Raw genomic sequence first — 19,796 nt, forward strand, 5'->3', positions numbered from 1 at the left:
AGGATGGGCCTCCTAGAAGGCAAGTCAACACTGAGGATTGAAAGCCCTAACACTCAGCAAGCCGTGGACGCACAGTCTCACTTCCAGAGATGTATCCTAGGGGAAATTAGGAAGGACAAAGACACAGCTTTCAGTAAAGAGAACCATGCGTGGAAGCACTGATCAAAATGAAATACAGAGGGGTAAAAACCCAACTGAATGTCTAACTGGAGACTGGATCCAAACGCTGTTCTGTTTGCTCACGGAAATGCCGTGCAAAATCAGTAACCACAGGGTAGGAAAAGTATTCACAGGTTGGGGATCTCTTATCCAAAATGCTGGGAAACCAGGGTGTTTCGAATTTCAGTTTTTTTGTTTTATTTTTTTGATTTTGGAGTATTTGCAGAATATCTGCAGACTGAGCATCCCTAAACTGAAAACCTGGAATCCGAAATTCTCCGTGAGCACTTGTGTGGCACGTCTGCACTCAAAACGTTTCAGATTTTGGAGCATTATCAGTTTTAGAGTTTGGATTTTCGGGTTAGGGATGCTCCTCGTGTATGTGAGAGTACGCTATAAAGTCTCACAACGCGTGACAGTCCATCTTTTTCAAACACGGCAGGCACACACGCACACACGTGCACACACACACACACACAACCCCACCCACCGAGCCTTAACAATCATTGCCCCTGGGTGGCAGTGTTGTGACTGGTTTTATTTCCATATTTTATATCCTTTAAAAATGATCTTTCTTCTCTTTGGCAAATTTCACAAAATCCAATGTACTCACTGAAGGTTTTACAATCTATTTTTCCTTTTTTTTTGAGATGGAGTCTCAACTCTGTCTCCCAGGCTGGAGTGCAGCGCTGCAATCTCAGCTCACCACAACCTCTGCCTCCTGGGTTCAAGCAATCCTCCTGCCTTAGCCTCCTGAGCAGCTGGGATTACAGGTGCCCGCTACCATGCTCAGCTAAATTTTTTTTTTGTATTTTTAGTAGAGACAGGGTTTCTCCATGTTGGCCGGGCTGGACCTGAACTCCTGACCTCGGGGGATCCACCTGCCTCGGCCTACCAAAGTGCTGGGATTACAGGTGTGAGCCATTGCATCTGGCCTATTTTTCTCTAAGAAAAACAAGGTTGAAATCCACTCTTCACAGCTGACTTTTGCTTGCATCAGGGAAGACTGACAAGGCTGTCAGTGCATCACTCTCCTCGTCACAATGCTTCCAGCGGTTTCACATTCAATACACAGACTCACCCCGGATTCCAGAGCCCAACCTTCAAGGATGCCCCTGATCTGCTCCAATTCTTCACATCCTCTTGGAGCCAGTGCCTGGCCAGGCTCATCCTACAAGGACCATGCAAAAAATATCAAAGTCCACGAGACAAAGCCACCCTTTCTGAGGTTAAAGAACTTCACGACTTAAAAAGGATTACTTTTCCTCATCTGCCATGAAGTGAACAAATTCAGTGCTGCTAACCCAGTGGTTTGAGGGTAGCTCCCCTATGAGTGAAGTCTACTTAGGAAAAAGGACCATATGGCTATGTCCATATTCTCTGCACATTTTTTTTTTTTTTTTTTGAGACGGAGTTTTGCTCGTCCCCCAGGCTGGAGTGCAATGGCACAATCTTGGCTCACTGCAACCTCTACCTCCCAGGTTCAGGCAATTCTCCTGCCTCAGCCTCCCGAGTAGCTGGGATTACAGGCGCGCACCACCACACCCGGCTAATTTTTTGTTTTTAGTAGAGACAGGGTTTCACCATGTTGGCCAGGCCGGTCTCAAACTCCCGACCTCAAGTGATCCACCCACCTTGGCCTCCCAAAGTGCTGGGATTACAGGTGTGAGCTACTGTGTGTCCAGCCTATGTCCATACTCTCTAAGGAAAAAAATTATAAAAAACTTCAAAATAACTGGAAAACATCAGCTACGGATTGTAACAACTTCTGACTAGCCTAGTTAAGTAATATTCTCTTATTCTTTTGATCAGCGATTCCGTGGAGGGTTAACTAGGTCAAAAAGTACATCACTACTTAATCATTTTAAAAACATTAGAAAGAGCAGAATGCCGTGGCATTATGAACAGATTATGAACAAAAATAAAAGCCATTTGTATGCATTAATGATACATCACGCTAATTCAAGCTGGCTAAAGTCATTAGAGAGAAGTCCTGGGGCAAAACACAGCTATGATACCGCAGTGCAGAAAAGTATTCAAATAACCATTTTCTATGTCATTGATAAAATTAATTCTATGAGCAAAAGAGATGAGTCTTAACATGAAAATCAAAATAGAGAACTTTCCTAATAGTGTGTTTAATGATCTAATGTTGGCAGTGTGAGAGTTAATTCAGGCATTTCTCTGCACACATATGAGCATATCTGTGCACACTTAACGTTTCCAGTAAGAGAAGCACAGCAGGAAAAATCCCAGACTTAAGAGATCACAGGCTCTATTAACACAATATTTTACAACACTACTAAATAACAATGTATTTATTGTCTCTCGTTGTTTGTAATATCAACCTTAAGATTTTAAGATAATTTCTTCCTGTTATCTTTGAATCAAAATTCCTTTCCTTATTGGTTCCTTTGGTGTCACTTTATGTTTCATACTTGACCCCACATTGTTAAGGCCAGCAGGTGCAATCTGTGGAGTACGGAGCACAATGACAATTAAGATATTCCCTCCCCCACCTAAACATTTTCATATTAAATGGCTGGTGTTAAGCAAATCAAGGGACAGACTGAGAGAGAATCCTTTAAAAGCGGGGCTGCTGGGAGTGGTGGCTAACGCCTATAACCCCATCACACTTTAGAAGGCTGAGACAGGAGGATCACTTGAGACCAGGAGCCAGAGACTAGATTTGGCAATATATCGAGACCCCCATCTCTACAAAAATTTTGAAAAATGAGCTGGGCATAGTGGCATGCACCAGCAGTGCTAGCTACTCAGGAGGCTGAGGCAGGAGGACTGCTTGAGCCCAAGAGTCTGAAACTGCAGTGAGCTATGAGGGCATCACTGTACTCCAGCCTGTGTGACAGAGCGAGATCCTGTCTCCATTAAGAAATAATAATAAAAAGAAGGGGCAACTGCAAACAAGAAGCGAGCTGATTTCCTATTGCTAAGATGACATCACTGAAATGATATTCAAAAACACTTGGATGATTTAAGGATCATCACCTCAAGCACATTCTCAAATTAGTTCTGAAAATGGTTGGTGTAGTTTCGTAATGAATTCTATCTTACACATTTGTATTTATTTTGTTTTTGGTTTTGTCTTTTTGAGACGGAGGCTCACTCTGTCGCCCAGGCTGGAGTGCAGTGGCGTGATCTCAGCTCACTGCAACCTCCGCCTCCTGGGTTCAAGAGATTCTCCTGCCTCAGCCTCCTGAGTAGCTGGGATTACAGGCGTGCGGCACCATGCCCGGCTAATTTTTGTAGTTTTAGAGACGGGGGTTTCGACATGTTGGCCAGGCTGGTCTCAAACTGCTGACCTCAGGTAATCCGCCTGCCTCAGCCTCCCAACGTGCTGAGATTACAGCTATGAGCCTCTGCGCCCAGCCCATCTTCTATATTTGTATTTATTGAGTCAGTATGGAAGATTTTTGTCTCAGCTGATGTGCCAGAAGCTTCATTCATCAGTAAAACATGTGCTTTTATAGCTTCATGAGGGTAAGAATTTTTCAATCCAAACTAATTTTTTTCTAAAAATAATAACTCAAAAGTATTTTTCATTTTGTTGGATTTTTTAAACCTCTGAATGTACGGTTTATTATACAAAAAGCTTTATTTTAGTTTTGGTATTAATTTGCTATTTCAGTTTATAATTTAACCCCGTTGTAGAAAGAGCTTCTTTGGTTAACAACTGAATTTGAAAAAGCATTACGAAGAAAGGAGTTGGCAATGTCATGTTTCATAAAAATGATCACTATCAAACATGTACAGATTTTCCCATCCAAATATAAACCAGGGATATGGCATAAGAGAAAGACCCACACAAACCCACAAAGGCTTCTTCCTTACATGTGCGCCCCCACCAACAGGCTGAATCAAGTCTCCTTATAGTCAATGGCAGGTCGGCACTCCCCCATTCGCTGGGAGATAAGCTACTAGGCCGGCCAGATGTGGCTCTTCTGGAGACATCTGGAGACAATCTGCAGAGTCTGACATGCACCGAATGGCCCTACATTAGAAGCTGCTGGCGAGTGACATCAATGACCCTAGGGCTAATGACGCCAGAACGGCTCCCAAACTAGCATCAAACCCCCTTCTATGGCCGGGTGCCATGACTCACGCCTGTAATCCCAGCACTTTGGGAGGCTGAGGCAGTCGGATCGCTTTGAGTTCAGGAGTTTGAGACTAGCCTGGGCAACATGGCAAAACCCCATTTCCACTAAACATGCAAAAACTAGCTGGGTGTGGTGGCACACACCTGTCATCCCAGCTACTTGGGAGGCTGCCGTGGGAGGATGGCTTGAGCCCAGAAGGCAGAGGTTGCAGTGAACCTAGATTGTGTCCCTGCACTCCAGCTTGTGTGACACAGTGAGACACTGTCTCAAAACAAAACAAAACAAAACAAAAACAACACGTCTTACGTGACTTGATCATCCAACCCCCATTTGTATTGGTGCCGCATAAGTGCTGCCAGAGCCTTACGGAAGTCACTTTCTTCGTGTCATCTTTGTTCTCAGAAACTGTTAAAATATGAACCCCCTTAATGAAGTGTAATTTAAGCAGCCGAACCTCTTTCATATTATCCTAATACACGCCAACCACCATCTGCCCCAGGAAGTCTTGGAATTAGACTTTCAATGTGTGGAGGGGGTGGGGGTGTGGAGAGGGGCGCAGTGATGAGTACAGGTGCACAGCCAAGACCACAGGTAGAAACGGGAAATGCTGGCCCGGCCTGACACCAGCTGCACCATGTGCCTCTGGGAAGGAAGCATTTCCAGCAATGTAGTCCCAGCTGTAACTGGGCCTAATGAGATCCACTATCCTACAGCATAAGCCGTTAAATTGTTACATAATTATTAGTCATTACAAGTGATTAAAAAATGGACAATTAATGACCCATTAATTCACCTTTTCAACATATATCAAGTGCCTAATGTACACATATACAGGGCATGCTTTCAAGTGTAAAAAATCTTATTTTTTGAAGTATTCCCTCGCTGACACACACACATGCCTGCACACACACACACACACACACACACACACACACAAGTTCCAATCTAATCTCTAACATAATAAAGGAGGGAAAAAAAATAGCAACAAAAACAAATCATAAAACCGGCCACCCCGACAATGAAAATGAAGCTGGTTTCAGGAAAGAACGGAATAGGCCTAATGGATATATCCTTTAACAGCACAAAGACTGCGGTGTAAGCAAAACGCAACGGTCCAAGATGATGGAGGACTCAGGAGAAAAGGCCCAGAAGCCTGAGTACATTCACCGACGCTCTGGCGCACGCAATTAGGTGGCACCGACGGGCTCATTAATACAGCTCCCCTGGTTGTGGACACTCCTGTCATTAGGACCAGGCAGCTGCAGACATTTAATATGAGGTGGGTTCTTTGTACACTAGGATTTCAATCTCTGGAAGCAAAGCATCAAGAGCACACCGAGGTTCCCTGACTCGCCGCACAACCTTGGTAAAATCACGCAACCTCTCCCAGCTCGGGCTCTCGGCATGGGTTGGACATGCCCAGGTGAGCTGTTACTGAGAAGAGACAAAAGACACATGGAATGGCTTCTGTAAAAGTGCTTTCCAGAATGTTAATTGCAACACAAACATAAAAAACCTGGGGCAATGAGGTCAAAGGACTAACATAGATCTGCCTAGACCAGGAACTACTCTGCCAGATAAATACCCATCCACCAGGATGATGTACACAGCAGGGAATCAGAGGAATCCCTAATAAGCCACAGGCTGTGGCCATGCTAGCACCTGGCACACAGAGCCCTTCCAGCGCCACTGCCCAGCTTTCCCATACACCTAGACCCCACTGTCCCTCCCTCCACAATAATGCAGGTCTGTTCTAGGACAGAAGTCTCCTATGTGAGATCACCAAACTGGCCCTGGAGACAGTTAAGCAGAGAGATGATAATTTGTAACTTACCTCTTTGACATGATCTTGACCGGGTCTAACAACTATTACCAGAGTCAAAGTTCTGCATGTAGGTTTTCCTACGGTCGTATGAATACAAGGTTAAGAAGAGGCTGATGTTTTGGTGGGGAGCACGCCCTAGCACAGCACAGATCATACATATAATGTGATGCTTTGAATTGGGATTTAACCACTGACTAGAAGGTTCAGAAGATGCATGCAAGAATATTAAATTCTATATACCAGCAGTCCCCAACCTTTTTGGCACCAAGTACGGGTTTCATGGAAGACAACTTTTCCAAGGATCAGGGGTTGGGGGGCAGGTGGGGGATGGGGATGGTTTTGGGATGAAACTGTTCCACCTCAGATCATCAGGCATTAGATTCTCATAAGAAGCGTGTAACCTAGATCCCAGGCATGCGCAGTTCACAACAGGGCTCGTGCTCCCAGGATCTAATGCTGCCGCTGATGCGACAGGAGGCAGAGCTCAGGGAGTAATGCTCGTTTGCCAGCTGCTCACCTCCTGTGCGGCCTGACTGGAGACCCCTACTGTATACAAAACATGCTGGGAGGCAAATAAACAATCCACGCATAAAACCACACTGTGGACCACTCAGACACATCTTTACCAGCTCATTCTAGGAGAGGGGGAGTGAAGGGAGAAAGGGCACCAAGCTGTTTGGAGAAGAAGAAATGAAAACAATTCTTGTACCACTATCAGGTTGTACTCCTGATCGTACATGAAGGGGAAACCCCTCTTTCTGTAGGTATGAGGGGCCTTTAAAATCCCACATGCCATACAGCTACCACAAGGACACCATAATTTAAGTCAGAAACTATGCCCAATAAAAGTTGGGGTGCATTGGCTCTAAAATGTCAAACAAAAACACCCTGATCCTGTCTCCCCGACTGAAAAGATGCCACGACACAGGCCCCTGTGTCCCTCTATGGCACTGCCACCCGCAGCAGAGAAAGCTCCTAACACGCCACTCAGGAAGACAAGAAACTCAAACGCATCTGAAGACAGACTAAAACTGACGCTCTCCAAAACCTAACTGCAGGGAACGACAGTGCTGAATGCACCATCCAAGAACATGCAGGCAGAGCCTGATCTCTGCTCTCTTCCTTCCAAGGTGCACGTGTCATGCTCAAAAGGGCCCTGTCGCTACCTATACACGGCTTGCTACCACCTTGAGCATACATGACTTGGCCTTCTGAAAGGAGGATTTACTTTTGTCCCTAAGTTATAACTATTTTAGGTGACCTTTCAGCACGTAAGCTGAGAAATCCCATCACCAACACTACACCCTTCCTGAACTTCCGGAGACCTGACTACAGTCCCATGTCGGACACGCACTCTGTCTGTCCGGAAGAGCTGCTTGCCGCCACTCAAGCTAGTTCTTCATATGACGTGGGAGAAAGGTCTCTTTAAAGAAGACTCGCAAGCTGGGCGCAGTGGGTCATGCCTGTAATCCCAGCACTTTGGAAGGCCGAGGCCAGAGGACCACTTGACTTGAGGCCAGGATATCAAGACCAGCCTAGCCAACATGGCAAAAACCAGTCTCTACTAAATATACAAACAACTAGCTGGGCATAATGGTATATGCCTGTAATCCCAGCTACTCAGGAATCTGAGGCAGGAGAGCTGCTTGAAACCAGGAGGTAGAGGTTGCAGTGAGCCTAGATCGTGCCACTGCACTCCAACCTGAGTGACAGAGACGCTGCCTGAAAAAGGAAGGAAGGGAGGAAGGAAGGGAGGGAGGAAGGGAGGGAGGGACGCAGGAAGGGAGGGAGGGAGGAAGGAAGGAATCGCAGGACCAGAGAAACAATGTCTACAGGGAATGAACTTTATTTTTCCATAATCCTTCATGTTCATGTATCCAGGCCCTAGGAGAACAAATGAACAGGGACTTTCAAAAAATTTAATGCCAAACACTGAAACCACCATTTTAACCTTAAGAACAGAAAAACTTGTATATAGGTAATTTCCCAGATGTGGCAAGAGGCAAACAGAGCCACGCAGAATCTGACAGGTGCAGAGCCGCTGGCTGTGGGGCGATCTAGGAACGGGAGCCCTGTGCAGCCCCCACAGACGGACCTGCAGTCCCCAGTTGCCAAGTCCACACGTCCAGCCCGCCCCAGCCCCCAGTGTCTCCCTCCCCCAGGGCTCTGCTGAGAATCCAAACAGTTGGCTACCCGTGGCCCACGTCCGGCTCACTTGCCCAGGTCAAGCGGAAACCATCTTGTGGAACCAGCTCACCCTGCCCCGCAAGCCACACGATCTCGCCCTGCCCCGCAAGCCATACGATCCCGCCCCGCCAGCCACACGATCCCGCCCCGCCCCGCGAGCCACACGATCCCGCCCCGCCCCGCGAGCCACACGATCCCGCCCGCCCCGCGAGCCACACGATCCCGCCCCGCCCCGCGAGCCACACGATCTCGCCCCGCCCCGCGAGCCACACGATCCCGCCCCGCCCCGCGAGCCACACGATCCCGCCCCGCCCCGCGAGCCACACGATCCCGCCCCGCCCCGCGAGCCACACGATCCCGCCCCGCCCCGCGAGCCACACGATCCCGCCCCGCCCCGCGAGCCACACGATCCCGCCCCGCCCCGCGAGCCACACGATCCCGCCTGCCCCGCAAACCACACGATCTCGCCTGCGAGCAGGAGCGAAGACGCTCCCAGGCTGCTGGGAAGGACCCCCAGAAAAAGGCCTGGGCTGCCACACTTCTTCTCCACCCCTGGGCAAGACACAAGGTCATGTTTCTGGGTGACTGTTTGATGTTTATGCTCCCTAGCGGACCTTAACTTCATGGAGAAGGGGACCCTGCCCACGCTTCAGAATCTGCCTCTAGCCACCGACCAGATGCACAGTGGGTGGGAAGCTGGTGCTCAGACGAACGAGTGACTGGATGGATGAACCAGCTTGCTAGCCTGCTTCCCAATACCTAAAGCCACTTGCTAGTAGCCATCTGGCAACTCCATGAATGAAAGCAAAGTAAACAGGACTACACAAGTGAACAGGAAAGTGAATGCAATGTTTCTTCATTAATTTTTACAATGTCCTTTTGTTACAAGACACTAAGTCAAATGTTGAAGAAGCAAAGAATAAGGTCCCTGGCCTTTTAAATGAACCTCAGTACAGAGCCAATCAGGAACACAGACTCCGCAGGGCAACGGAAGCAGCTGGATTGGTTTTTCTTTTATTTACAAGCCGAACATTATGTAGAAATTACACGCTTTTCCTTCATGTTTTCTTTCTACCATATATCGGTATAAAAAGCAAATAAACAAAGTAAGCCCTAGGGCAAAAAAGAAGCCAGAGAGTCATCGAGATAGCTGAATAAACTGAGTCTGCGAGTGGGCAGGGGCCCTGCTGGCTGGGTGTGTCCCCTGCAAAGCCCTCCCCAGACCTGTGGGCAGAGCGGGCAGGGGCCCTGCTGGCTGGGTGCATACCCTGCCAGGCCCTCCCCAGACCTGTGGGCAGAGCTGGGGTTCTATGACGCCCCAGGACCTGACTTGCTTCCATTTTAATGACAAAATGTTCCAGTGTTGTGGTTAAGTTGCGGCTCTCAGGTCCCAAGACGGGGGATCCAGTACAGGCTGTGTCCCTTTGGGTCAAGCTATGTCATTTCTCTAAGCCACAATTTCTTCAACATTATATAAATCTTACAATGTTTGACTTTCCTTGAGGATTTTTACTCTGTTATTGTTAGGGATTGCTAAGTACTAAATAAAGCTCTTCCTCAGCAACTACTTTTATCACTAACAATGAGAGTGCTTGTGATTTAAGTGAAAAAATATATATAAGAAACCATATACCAACTACTATATAAAATATGCAGAGTAACCCTGATTTTTAAAATGTATCTTCATATGAAAATATTTGAAGCACAAAAAAATCGCAACAGTCACAGTAGTTGCAGCATCACAGGTATTTGCTTTTCAGATTTCATAAAATTCGAATACTTTTTTTTTCTTTGAGACAGTGTCTCGCTCTGTCACCCAGGCTGGAGTGCAGTGGTGCGATCTCGGCTCATTGCAACCTCCGCTTCCCAGATTCAAGCAATTCTCCTGCTTCAGCCTCCTGAGTAGCTGGGATTACAGGCACTCGCCACCACACCCAGCTAATGTTTTGTAATTTTAGAAGAGATGGGGTTTCGCCATGCTGTCCAGGCTGCTCTCAAACTCCTGGCCTCAGGTGATCCACCTGCCTCGGCCTCCCAAACTGCTGGGATTACAGGCGTGAGTCGTCACACTTGGCCAAAATCTGAATACTTAATGAGAATGTATTATGTCTTTTTTTCTTTTTGAGATGGAGTTTTGTTCTTGTTGCCCAAGCTGGAGTACAATGGCACAATCTCAGCTCACTGCAACCTCCACCTCTGGGGTTCATGTGATTCTCCTGCCTCAGCTTCCTCAGTAGGTGGGATTACAGGTGCATGCCATCACACCCAGCTAATTTTTTTGTATTATTACTAGAAGCGGGGTTTCACCATGTTAGCCAGGCTGGTCTCAAACTCCTGATTTCAGGTGATCTGCCTGCCTTGGCCTCCCAAAGTGCTGGGATTACAGGTGTGAGTCACCGTGCCCGGCAGAGAATGTATTATTTCTAAAACACGAAACCGGAATGGAAATCTCCTGTGCCTATGAACACAGACACTCGTCACAGCACTACCTGGGGAGGTGTGACATGAGCTGTCACGGCAACGGAAACGCTTTATCTAAATATTTTTAAATAAAAATATTTAGAAATATCAGTCCTTATTCTCCTCCTGCCAAGCCCCCAACTTGACGAAAATGAAACACTTCCAACACAGAGGTGGCTGCCTGTCCTCAGACTCGAACGTGCTGGGTATGGTATGGAACTCAACCCAAATTCTTACCCTGAAATCCCGACCCTCAGGGGGAAAGTGGGGCCTCTGCCAGGTGACTGATCACAAGGGTGGAGCCCTGTGATGGGTTAAGCGCCTTTATGGGAAGGGACAGGTGAGGGCTCATGTCCTCTGTTCTCCACTATGTGAGCACACAGCCCACCAGGAGGATGGCCCTCGGCAGGCACCACACCCACCAGCACCTGGCCCTGGACTCCCATCCTCCATAACTGGGAAAAACAAAAGTCTGTTGTGTAAGCCACTGGGTCTTGTTAGAGCAGCCAGAATGGCCGAAGATAGGCTGTTTGGCAGGAAGGCACCATCATCCTGACATCCTCCAGCATTCGTTAACTGATAACATTATTTTTATAAGGAACGTTCATCAATTTATGGAAAACTCATGTATGTTAACCATGATAAATACAAAAGCAAAGGAGTCACTGTGCAGACTCAACTTACCCAGACAACTGAGTCCCTGATATCCTGCATCGGGGACTGGCAGGCTCTCTGCACGGGCCAGAGAGGAAATATTCTGGGCTCTGCGGGCCGCAAAGACCCTCATCTCTGCTGTCACAGCTGGAGAACAGCCCAAACCCGCTGCAGCCCATCGACACCAAGCGTGGCTCTGTGTCACCAAAAGTCTATTTACAGCCAGGCGCAGTGGCTCATGCCTATAATCCTAGCACTCTGGGAGGCCAAGGTCGGTGGACTGCCTGAACTCAGGAGTTTGAGACTAACTTGGGCAACATGGTGAAAATCCCGTCTCTACTAAAATATAAAACATTAGCCAGGTGTGGTGGCGAGTGCCTGTAATCCCAGCTACTGGGGAGGCTGAGGCACAAGAATTGCCCGAACCTGGGAAGTGGAGGTTGCAGTGAGCCGATCACACCCCTGCACTCCAGCCTGGGTGGCAGAGCGAGACTCTGTCTAAAAAAAAGAAGAAAAGTCTATTTATGAAAACAGGCAGCTGGCCTCATGCATGGGCCCGGGGACGCTTCATCTACAATGCTTTACTTCAACATTCACGGGGCCTCAGCAGCGCGGTGGCCGACAGTGACCTTGTTCCGTGAGGGTTCACCTCTCGGAAGAGCTCCAAGGGCCTCCCTGCACAGTTCTTCCAAGTCTTACTAACATCTCACCAACGTTCACCGGCACGGCTTGACATGAGGTTTGCTCCCCACAGGACGTTCTCCCAACAGAGGCGGCACGAGGTGCCCGGAATAAACGTGAGTGGAGGGAAGAAGGGGCTGTGGGCCCCCGGCGACTTCGTGCTGCCTCTCAGGGGAACCCTGCGCTTCTTCAGCACTGGCACTGGAAAAGGCGAGAAGAAACGTTGAAGCCGTGAAGGACTAACTAGGACCAACGTGCTGAAGTGCAGCTGAGTATCTGAGAGGCAGAGATGCGCGGGAAGAGACGGCGGCTCAGAAAAGGAACCTCACTGCTACAGGAAAGAAAACGTAATGTCTGAGAACTGACGGAACTGATGGCATCTTTGAAACTGAGTTGAACAGTAAACGTACAGAATCTCTACAACGGCATCTGCAGACTAATTGAAACATTTAAAAGAACAACACAGGTTGCCCCATTTGGAGGAGGTCCCGAAACAGTCCCGTAGTCACTGCTTTCATAGCTGGTCTTCGGGGTCAGGGCGCGGCGAGTCCTCCATCTCCTCCCAGCTCCGAGCGGCTCTGGCACTCTCCGGAGAGCCCCAGCGTGGCTGCCCTGCTCTGCCCCCAACAATCCCCTCGGCACCAGAGCAGGGGCACAGGTGGCTCGGCCCCCATGGATTTAAACCAGAAGGGGAGAGGACCTACAAGTGACGTCCACCACTCCCGCCAGCAGTGCGACCCTCTGCCAGAACACCAGGCCTCTCCCAAGCCCCCAGGGTGAAAAGACTGGATTTAGAAGTATCAGTCTTTATTCACCCCAGACCTTCCTATCCCCAGGGTGACGCCACCTCCCCCACCCACTCCACGCATCTCCACAGGCTCCTCTCTCATAGCCGACGTCTGGAGCTACCATCATCCGCCAGTATCTGACCCCCTGGCAGAACCTCAGCTCTTCTAGGAGGATTGTCTGTCTGATCTGTGGCCGTTCCTGAAGGCAGATGATCAATAATGAATAAAATCACCTGAAAACAATTCCAAAAGGCTGGTCCTCACTCGCGGCTGTGAGTCCCACCGTGCCATGTTGTTACATTTTGGTGGGCAAGTCCAAACTTGATACTCTCTCTCCTCCTTTCAGTTCTCTCCTCAAAGCCCGATATCAAATATTGAAACTGCTTTAAAGGACGCGATTGGATTAAGCATGGGCAATGACAATAAAGAAATGGCTCACAAACAAGTTTTACGGAGCCCGTGGATGAACAACAGCTCAAGAAATGTTCTATCCTGTATACAAAAAGGCCCCATAAGTGACACGCAGACCCAACACCAGGCTGTTCTCAAGCCACGTCTTGTCGTCTCTTCTGAACACGGCACTTTATATCCGAAACATACCTGAGAGTCGCCTCTGGAATGGAGTGCTCTCGATACTAACGCCCACCCATCAATGACGTATTTCCGCCACCCACGTGCACAAGTGCAGGCAGGACTGGTTTCTTGAACTGCCTCCTGTATCGTGAACTGAAAGTAAATTCCCAGCCGTGCGCATTTACCGTCCTGGAAGACCCTCTCCACGTTCAGCCCGTAGGTAGCACACGTCTCGTAGTACGTGCACCGTTTCAGGTCGTTGGAGAGCTTCCTCGCCCTGGCGTCATCGATGACCCTCGGGTTAGTAGAACTTATGGCATCTGGAACAGAAGACCAAAACAGTAACGGCACGGTGACAATGACAGCTCCGACTACTTCCCACACTCCCCACGTCGCAGAAAACCAGTACCTTACTCAACAGAAATGTTATTAGTCTATGAATCTGGAGTTTGTAGAGCGTAGTTTGCCTCCCAAATAACAGACTCAAACACCAGAGAAAGTTATTCATTAGTAGAAATGTGTTTTGCAGGAGAGCTTCTGAAACTAAAATTTTATAATGTTCAGAAAGAAGCAACAAGACTTAAATGTGGGTCTAGAGGACACATACTTCAGAAAGAAGGAAAAACCACACACACAGTCCCTATGTGCAGGTCCCCTTCTGTGCACCACGCAGGTGGCTAAGCATATTCCCGACACCGGCATTCTTCTTCCAGGCGTGGTCGCTTGTCCAATGACCCATTGAATAAATGCTCACTGAGCACTGGGGTCTGTTCCTGTTCTATGCACAGGGACACCCCAGTGAATTAAACAGACATTCTAGCTGGCCAGAGAGGCAAGCAGAAAATAAAGACGAAGGTGATGAATGGTTCTGAATGTAAGATGGCCACACTGTGAGTGATGCCGGGAAGGAGGTCAGGAGGCTTGGGTGAGTCTGGGTTTTACAGCCCTTGCTAAAGGGATCAGGGAACCCTCACCTGCAGCAGGTGGGTGCAGCAGCCACTGCCTGGGGCAGAGTGCCTGAGGCAGAGGGCGGCAGGGCAGCTGGTGGATATGAGGGAGATACTGCAGGGGTGAGGCCTAGGGGGTGAGGGAGGTGTGCGGAGAGGGGAGCAGCGAGTCCCCTGAGGTTTTGATGGACCTCCTCAGGGTCACAGGTGACCTGAATCCACCCAATCTAAGTCATGTGTGCACATGGGGGCGTTTGAGCAGCTGCAGGGATGTTGGCACCCGTTTCCTAAAAAAGAAACTAAGCCATTTTTTTTTTTAAGTTCAGCTGCCAGGATTCCCCACCCTCAGACCCGCCCCATTCATTCTGTTACTACTGAGTTACAGTGGCACATGGAACACAGAAATGAGGAGCTGGAATGTGAACAGCCACGAGGCTTAGGGCAGAGAGAGGACTTTTCACAGACGGTTTTCTTTTTCTTTCTTTCTTTCTTTTTTTTTATAAGATGGAGTCTCACTCTGTCGCCCAGACTGGAGTACAGTGGCGTGATCTGGCTCACTGCAACCTCTGCCTCCTGGTTTCAAGTGATTCTCCTGCCTCAGGCTCCCAAGTAGCTGAGATTACAGGTACCCACCACCACGCCCAGCTAATTTTTTGTATTTTTAGTAGACACAGGGTTTCACCATGTTGGCCAGGCTGGTGTCAAACTCCTGGCCTCAAATGATCCACCCGCCTGAGCCTCCCAAAGTGCTGGGATTACAGGTGTGAGCCACTGTGCCCAGCCTTCAGAGACAGTTTCCTAACTTGAATCTTTTTCATAGGGCTTGAAGGCTCTTACGCCAAAGAAAACAATAAACAACTCTTTAAACAAAAATCCACCAACAGGATTTCTCTACCAGCCAAAGAAATAGTAGCAAAGTTATACTGCAGAGCGACCACCTTTGACATTTTATTTTTGTAGAGGAAGGGCATTTGGCAACTCCACTTTCTAAAGTATATTTAAAACGTGATGTCCTAAGGAATGTATTCAGTTTTTCCTTTTCCGTTTTCTCATGTTATTTTCTCAGCCCTATGAAACAGGTTTGGGCTGACGTTTCTCCGTTACCAGAAGGCAACTGAATTCTGTAGTTAAGGGTTCTTCCTCTGACAATTGCCACTACAGCCTCCACAGGCTGCACCCCCGTTCCAGAGATACGGTCAAAGGGCACCTCGTCCTGCCTTCTTGTCCTGCTGATTAGTAAATCTCACTTGCATTTCACAACATTTAAGAAAATAAAGTTTTTTTTTAAGTATAAACATTTCTTTTTAATTGTAGAAAGAAGTTAAAAGTCTATGATGTTTCAATGTTCTAGGATAATTTTGAAAACACAGGCCACGTGGCATCCACTCAGCTTCCACGAGACCCTGACCTGCGGCCCAGCGATCCCGCAGCCCCTCCGTCCTCAGTGGCTCACTCGGTTTCTGTCAACTTTCCGCTTCAAAGGTACACCATGGGAATCTCTCCCACTGCATGGAAACCGGCTTCTGCACTCGCATTTCGGTTCTATACCTGTCTCATTTTCATTCCACTTTTAACTCCGTAGCTTTTTACAGATCCTGCTTCTCCCTCAAATCCATTTAATTTGCAAGTCTTTAAAACAGAACCTGTTTAACAAACATCAGATGATTACCTCATTCATTCCCATCTTGTCCAATTACGAACATTCGTGCAGTCCTTAGCTACTGCCCAGAAAGAGCTCCTGTGGGCAGAGCTGCCCCTCCTGCCGGCGGGCGGAGGCCTCACCCCAGCCCAGGCATTCTTTGGCAATGAACCTAATTCCTCTTCGGTTCTCTCCCCTCCCATATGCTCTGACCTCTCTGGCCGCCTACCCCAAACCAGCAGGAAGAGAAACGCCAGGTGCCCTCTTGGACAACGTGGTCCCTCTTTTGTCTCTGGCAGCCCAGGAAGCCAAGTCCCTGCAAAAGCAGCCGAGCACAGGCTTCAGAGAGAGCAAGTCTGCAGGCAGGAAGCAAGCGTCGCAGCAGGGACCCTCCGAGCCCATGTGCATGCCAGCTTCCTGCCACCGGGCTGCTGGGCTGCTCCTTGAAATCTAGGTAAGGACCAAGAGAATCCCACAGGTGAGGAATGCAGCCCTAATTGGAACTTTTCGTTCTGGTTCATCGGGGGTGGTCCAGCTAAAAGGAGTCCCACAGGGAGGGCATGGGGCCGGCTTACCTGCTCGCCCAGGGAGGGTGTGGGGCCGGCTTTACCTCCCCACCCCGGAGGCCACCCTCGCACATGCAGACACTCCCCTGTGGTCTTCCTGGGCATCTTTCCACATCCGATCAATGGATGTTCATGGAATTCATGGGAATAAACGGGGGTACTTTCTTTTACTCAAGGACTTCAACTTCATTAGCGTTTCCTGAGAATCTAAGTAGCCATCCCGGCAGGAGGCTCAATGTGCCCCTCGGCTCAGGCAGGAGACTCAGAAGGATATGCTGTCTCCAGGGGCAGGGATAGTCGGGGGTGGGGTTCAGGATCCCAGGCAGGGCCCTTGGAACACCAGTCACACATTGAAATATGAGGGACAAAAGCAGCCACCATTAGACGCCTATCACCTACCCATGGATGCACTGTCTTTTGGGAATTCCTGTTGAACCCCACCAGAGCCCCGGGGGTCACGGTCACCCAGCAGCAGCCAGTCACATGCAGGTGTGTGTGGTCCCAACTCCCGGGATCTCAGACACTCCCTTCCCACTGGCGGAACATGGCTGTGTACTCAGAACTCAGAGAACAGACCCTGATCGCAGAGAATCTTTCCAGGCTGGGAACCTCACTGCCACTTTTCACAGTGAGTCCAAGCAAAAGCCCATTCTGAGTCCTAAAATCAAACCTTCTGAGCTCCAACAGCCCACGAGTGGTGTCCGCATAGCCCCGAAGGACTCTGCTCAGAAATGCCACGGTCGGGCCTGAGGGAAGAGGAGCTTTTTTGGAATTTCTCTATTCGACTTCAAGGCGGCTTTAAGCAGAATCCGCTGTGGATGAGCATCCACTTGAAAACACGATGAGGAATTTTCAAGACGCCACCTCAAATACCGCAATTCTGCATTCTCACAAGAGCCAAGGACTTTTTGGTGGTACGGCCTTGTCTCCTGGTGAACACTAGAGGGCGTGTTAGGCCTAAGAATCCCTCCTCCCTTCTGAGTGAGGATAAACAGAGCTCTGGCTCTGAAGGTTTCAGGAGGGAGAGTGACCGGTGGCCACTCCGCGTGAGCTTTAAAAAAAAAAAAAAAACGGGGTGGAGAGGTGCTCTCCAGGAAGCCCAACTCTAACACCTCCCATCTATCACACTGAGAAGATGTTTTTAGTTTTTCCGTTTTTTTTTTCTTCTTGAGATCGAGTCTCCCTCTGTCTACCAGGCTGGAGTGCAGTGGCACAATCTTGGCTCACTGCAACCTCCACCTCCCCCAGATTCAAAAGATTCTCCTGCCTCAGCCTCCCAAGTAGCTGGGATTACAGTACCCGCCAGCATGCCTGGCTTTTTATTTTATTTTTTTGAGACAGAATCTTACTCTGTCACCCAGGCTGGAGTGCAGTGGTGCGATCTCAGCTCACTGCAACCTCTGCTTCCTGGGTTCAAGTGATTCTCCTGCCTCAGCCTCCTGAGTAGCTGGTATTACAGGCATGCGCCACCATGCCTGGCTAATTTTTCTATTTTTAGTAGAGACGGGGTTTCACCATGTTGGCCAGGCTGGTCAACTCCTGACTTCAAGTGATCCACCCGCCTGGGCCTCCCAAAGTGCTGGGATTACAGGTGTGAGCCACCACGTCTGGCTGCAAAATGCTTTTAGTTTATGCCACACTATTTATCTGGGCTTTTGTAGGTTCCTGATCAAGCTGCCAATCATTTGCCTGCGCAACCTCCTACTTAGACCACACCCAGTGCGGTATGGACAGCTGACGTCCTAAAGAGAAACATCTCGCATCAGAGCATGGACGGGCATGTCAGATAGGCTAATTTTAAAAGAATTTGCAAGACAGTCTATTAACAGCCACAACAAAATGAAGGGATATACAATTTTTCCTGACAGGATTATTTGTCAGTTACCCATATTTCTGACAAAGCAGTTTTAAAGCTAACCTCCACCTGGCTTTTAAAAACATCCTATGTAATGTCGTAGACCCTAGTGGCAGACCCCAGCACAGCCATGGGTCTGTGATCAAGAGCGAGGATGCTGTGCCTCAGTCCATGTGACAGCCACTCTACTAACAGACCAAGCGTGAAGTGACCTGAGGGAAAACAAGAAACGTGCCCAGTATGATTCTACGCTCTCTGAGGGGCCTGCTAGATTAAATATGAGATACAGATCACAAGACGGTGACAAATAGAACTTAATAAACGGAACTGCTCTTATGCTGAAAATCAGCACTATTTTCAAGATGCACTGAAAGACAAGCTTTAATAGATTGTTTATAAATCATTTTATAGAACGGAGAATTAAAATACAGCAGAAAACAATATATGTATTTGACTATATATGTTTATATACAAAACATATACACACACACACACATATATATAAATATATTTTTTTTCCCAGAAAACAAGGGAAAATAGATTTATTTTTCCTAAAGCACCTAGGATATGTGTGTGTGTGTTGTTTTCAGGTTGTTAAATGAGTGGTTTCACCATAAAATCCAATCAGGAAATGTGATCATTTCAGTTTCACGATTTTTCCCAAAAACAGTGAGCGTTCAGTAGGCAATTTTTCCTTTTTTAAAGCATTTTTAAACTCCCCCATACCGAAAATACGTAACTGTCAGAATCCTCTGAAAACCACCTGCACACGAGCATCACTCACCCTGGGTTCCCACGAGAACCAGAGGAATCTCGCTCGTGTTCCGATAGCTGGCCATTCGACTGTAGTAGTGGTAAACGGTCTGGAAACTTATTTCATCCTCCAAGCTGAAGACAAATATAACAGCGTCCACCCACATGGCAAACTAGGGAGAGAAGAAGGGGAGGACAGCAGGAGCTGAGTGAGAAGGCTTAATAAGAACAGACGTCTGGACGGTGGCGGGCAGCAGGGGCTGCAGGAATCCCCTCGGTCGCGTGCTGGGTGCCTGACTTGACCGTCACCGTCACACACTGTCACGGCACCAACGTCCTCCTCCTGAGCACACCGTGGGCGGTGTTCCCCTCGGGAATGGGCCCTTCATCCTGCTCCCACCCAAGACGCTCTGTCTTCAGAGGACACAAACCACACAGTCTCCCCGCGGTCCTCATGCTCCTGGCCTGTCCACCTGCTGTCCCACAGACAGGTGGCCGGCCCCACCTCCTGCCAGAGCCTCTCAAACCCCGAGGCTTTCCACTGTACTCCCAACCTCTTAAGGAAGCCTTGCTGGACCCCTCAGGCCTGCTCAG

At 48.6% G+C, this 19,796-nt stretch overlaps 1 protein-coding gene across 5 annotated transcripts in view; it reads right to left on the reverse strand.

Annotated features, from left to right (window-relative positions):
• Window positions 1-19,796, reverse strand: part of AGAP1 (ArfGAP with GTPase domain, ankyrin repeat and PH domain 1) — a 469,017-nt gene that overhangs the window by 375,782 nt on the left and 73,439 nt on the right. For all 5 annotated transcript variants that reach the window (XM_050751653.1, XM_050751648.1, XM_050751651.1 and 2 more), the window contains exons 5-6: window positions 19,234-19,375; window positions 13,628-13,762 (exon numbers count right to left, since the gene is read on the reverse strand). In XM_050751653.1, the coding sequence (XP_050607610.1) occupies window positions 13,628-13,762; window positions 19,234-19,369 (271 nt within the window). In that variant the 5' untranslated portion in view covers window positions 19,370-19,375. The remainder of the gene's footprint in view (window positions 1-13,627; window positions 13,763-19,233; window positions 19,376-19,796) is intronic.

Source organism: Macaca thibetana, chromosome 12 (genome assembly GCF_024542745.1).
Source record: "Macaca thibetana thibetana isolate TM-01 chromosome 12, ASM2454274v1, whole genome shotgun sequence".
In the NCBI taxonomy this organism is placed as follows: Eukaryota; Metazoa; Chordata; class Mammalia; order Primates; family Cercopithecidae; genus Macaca; species Macaca thibetana.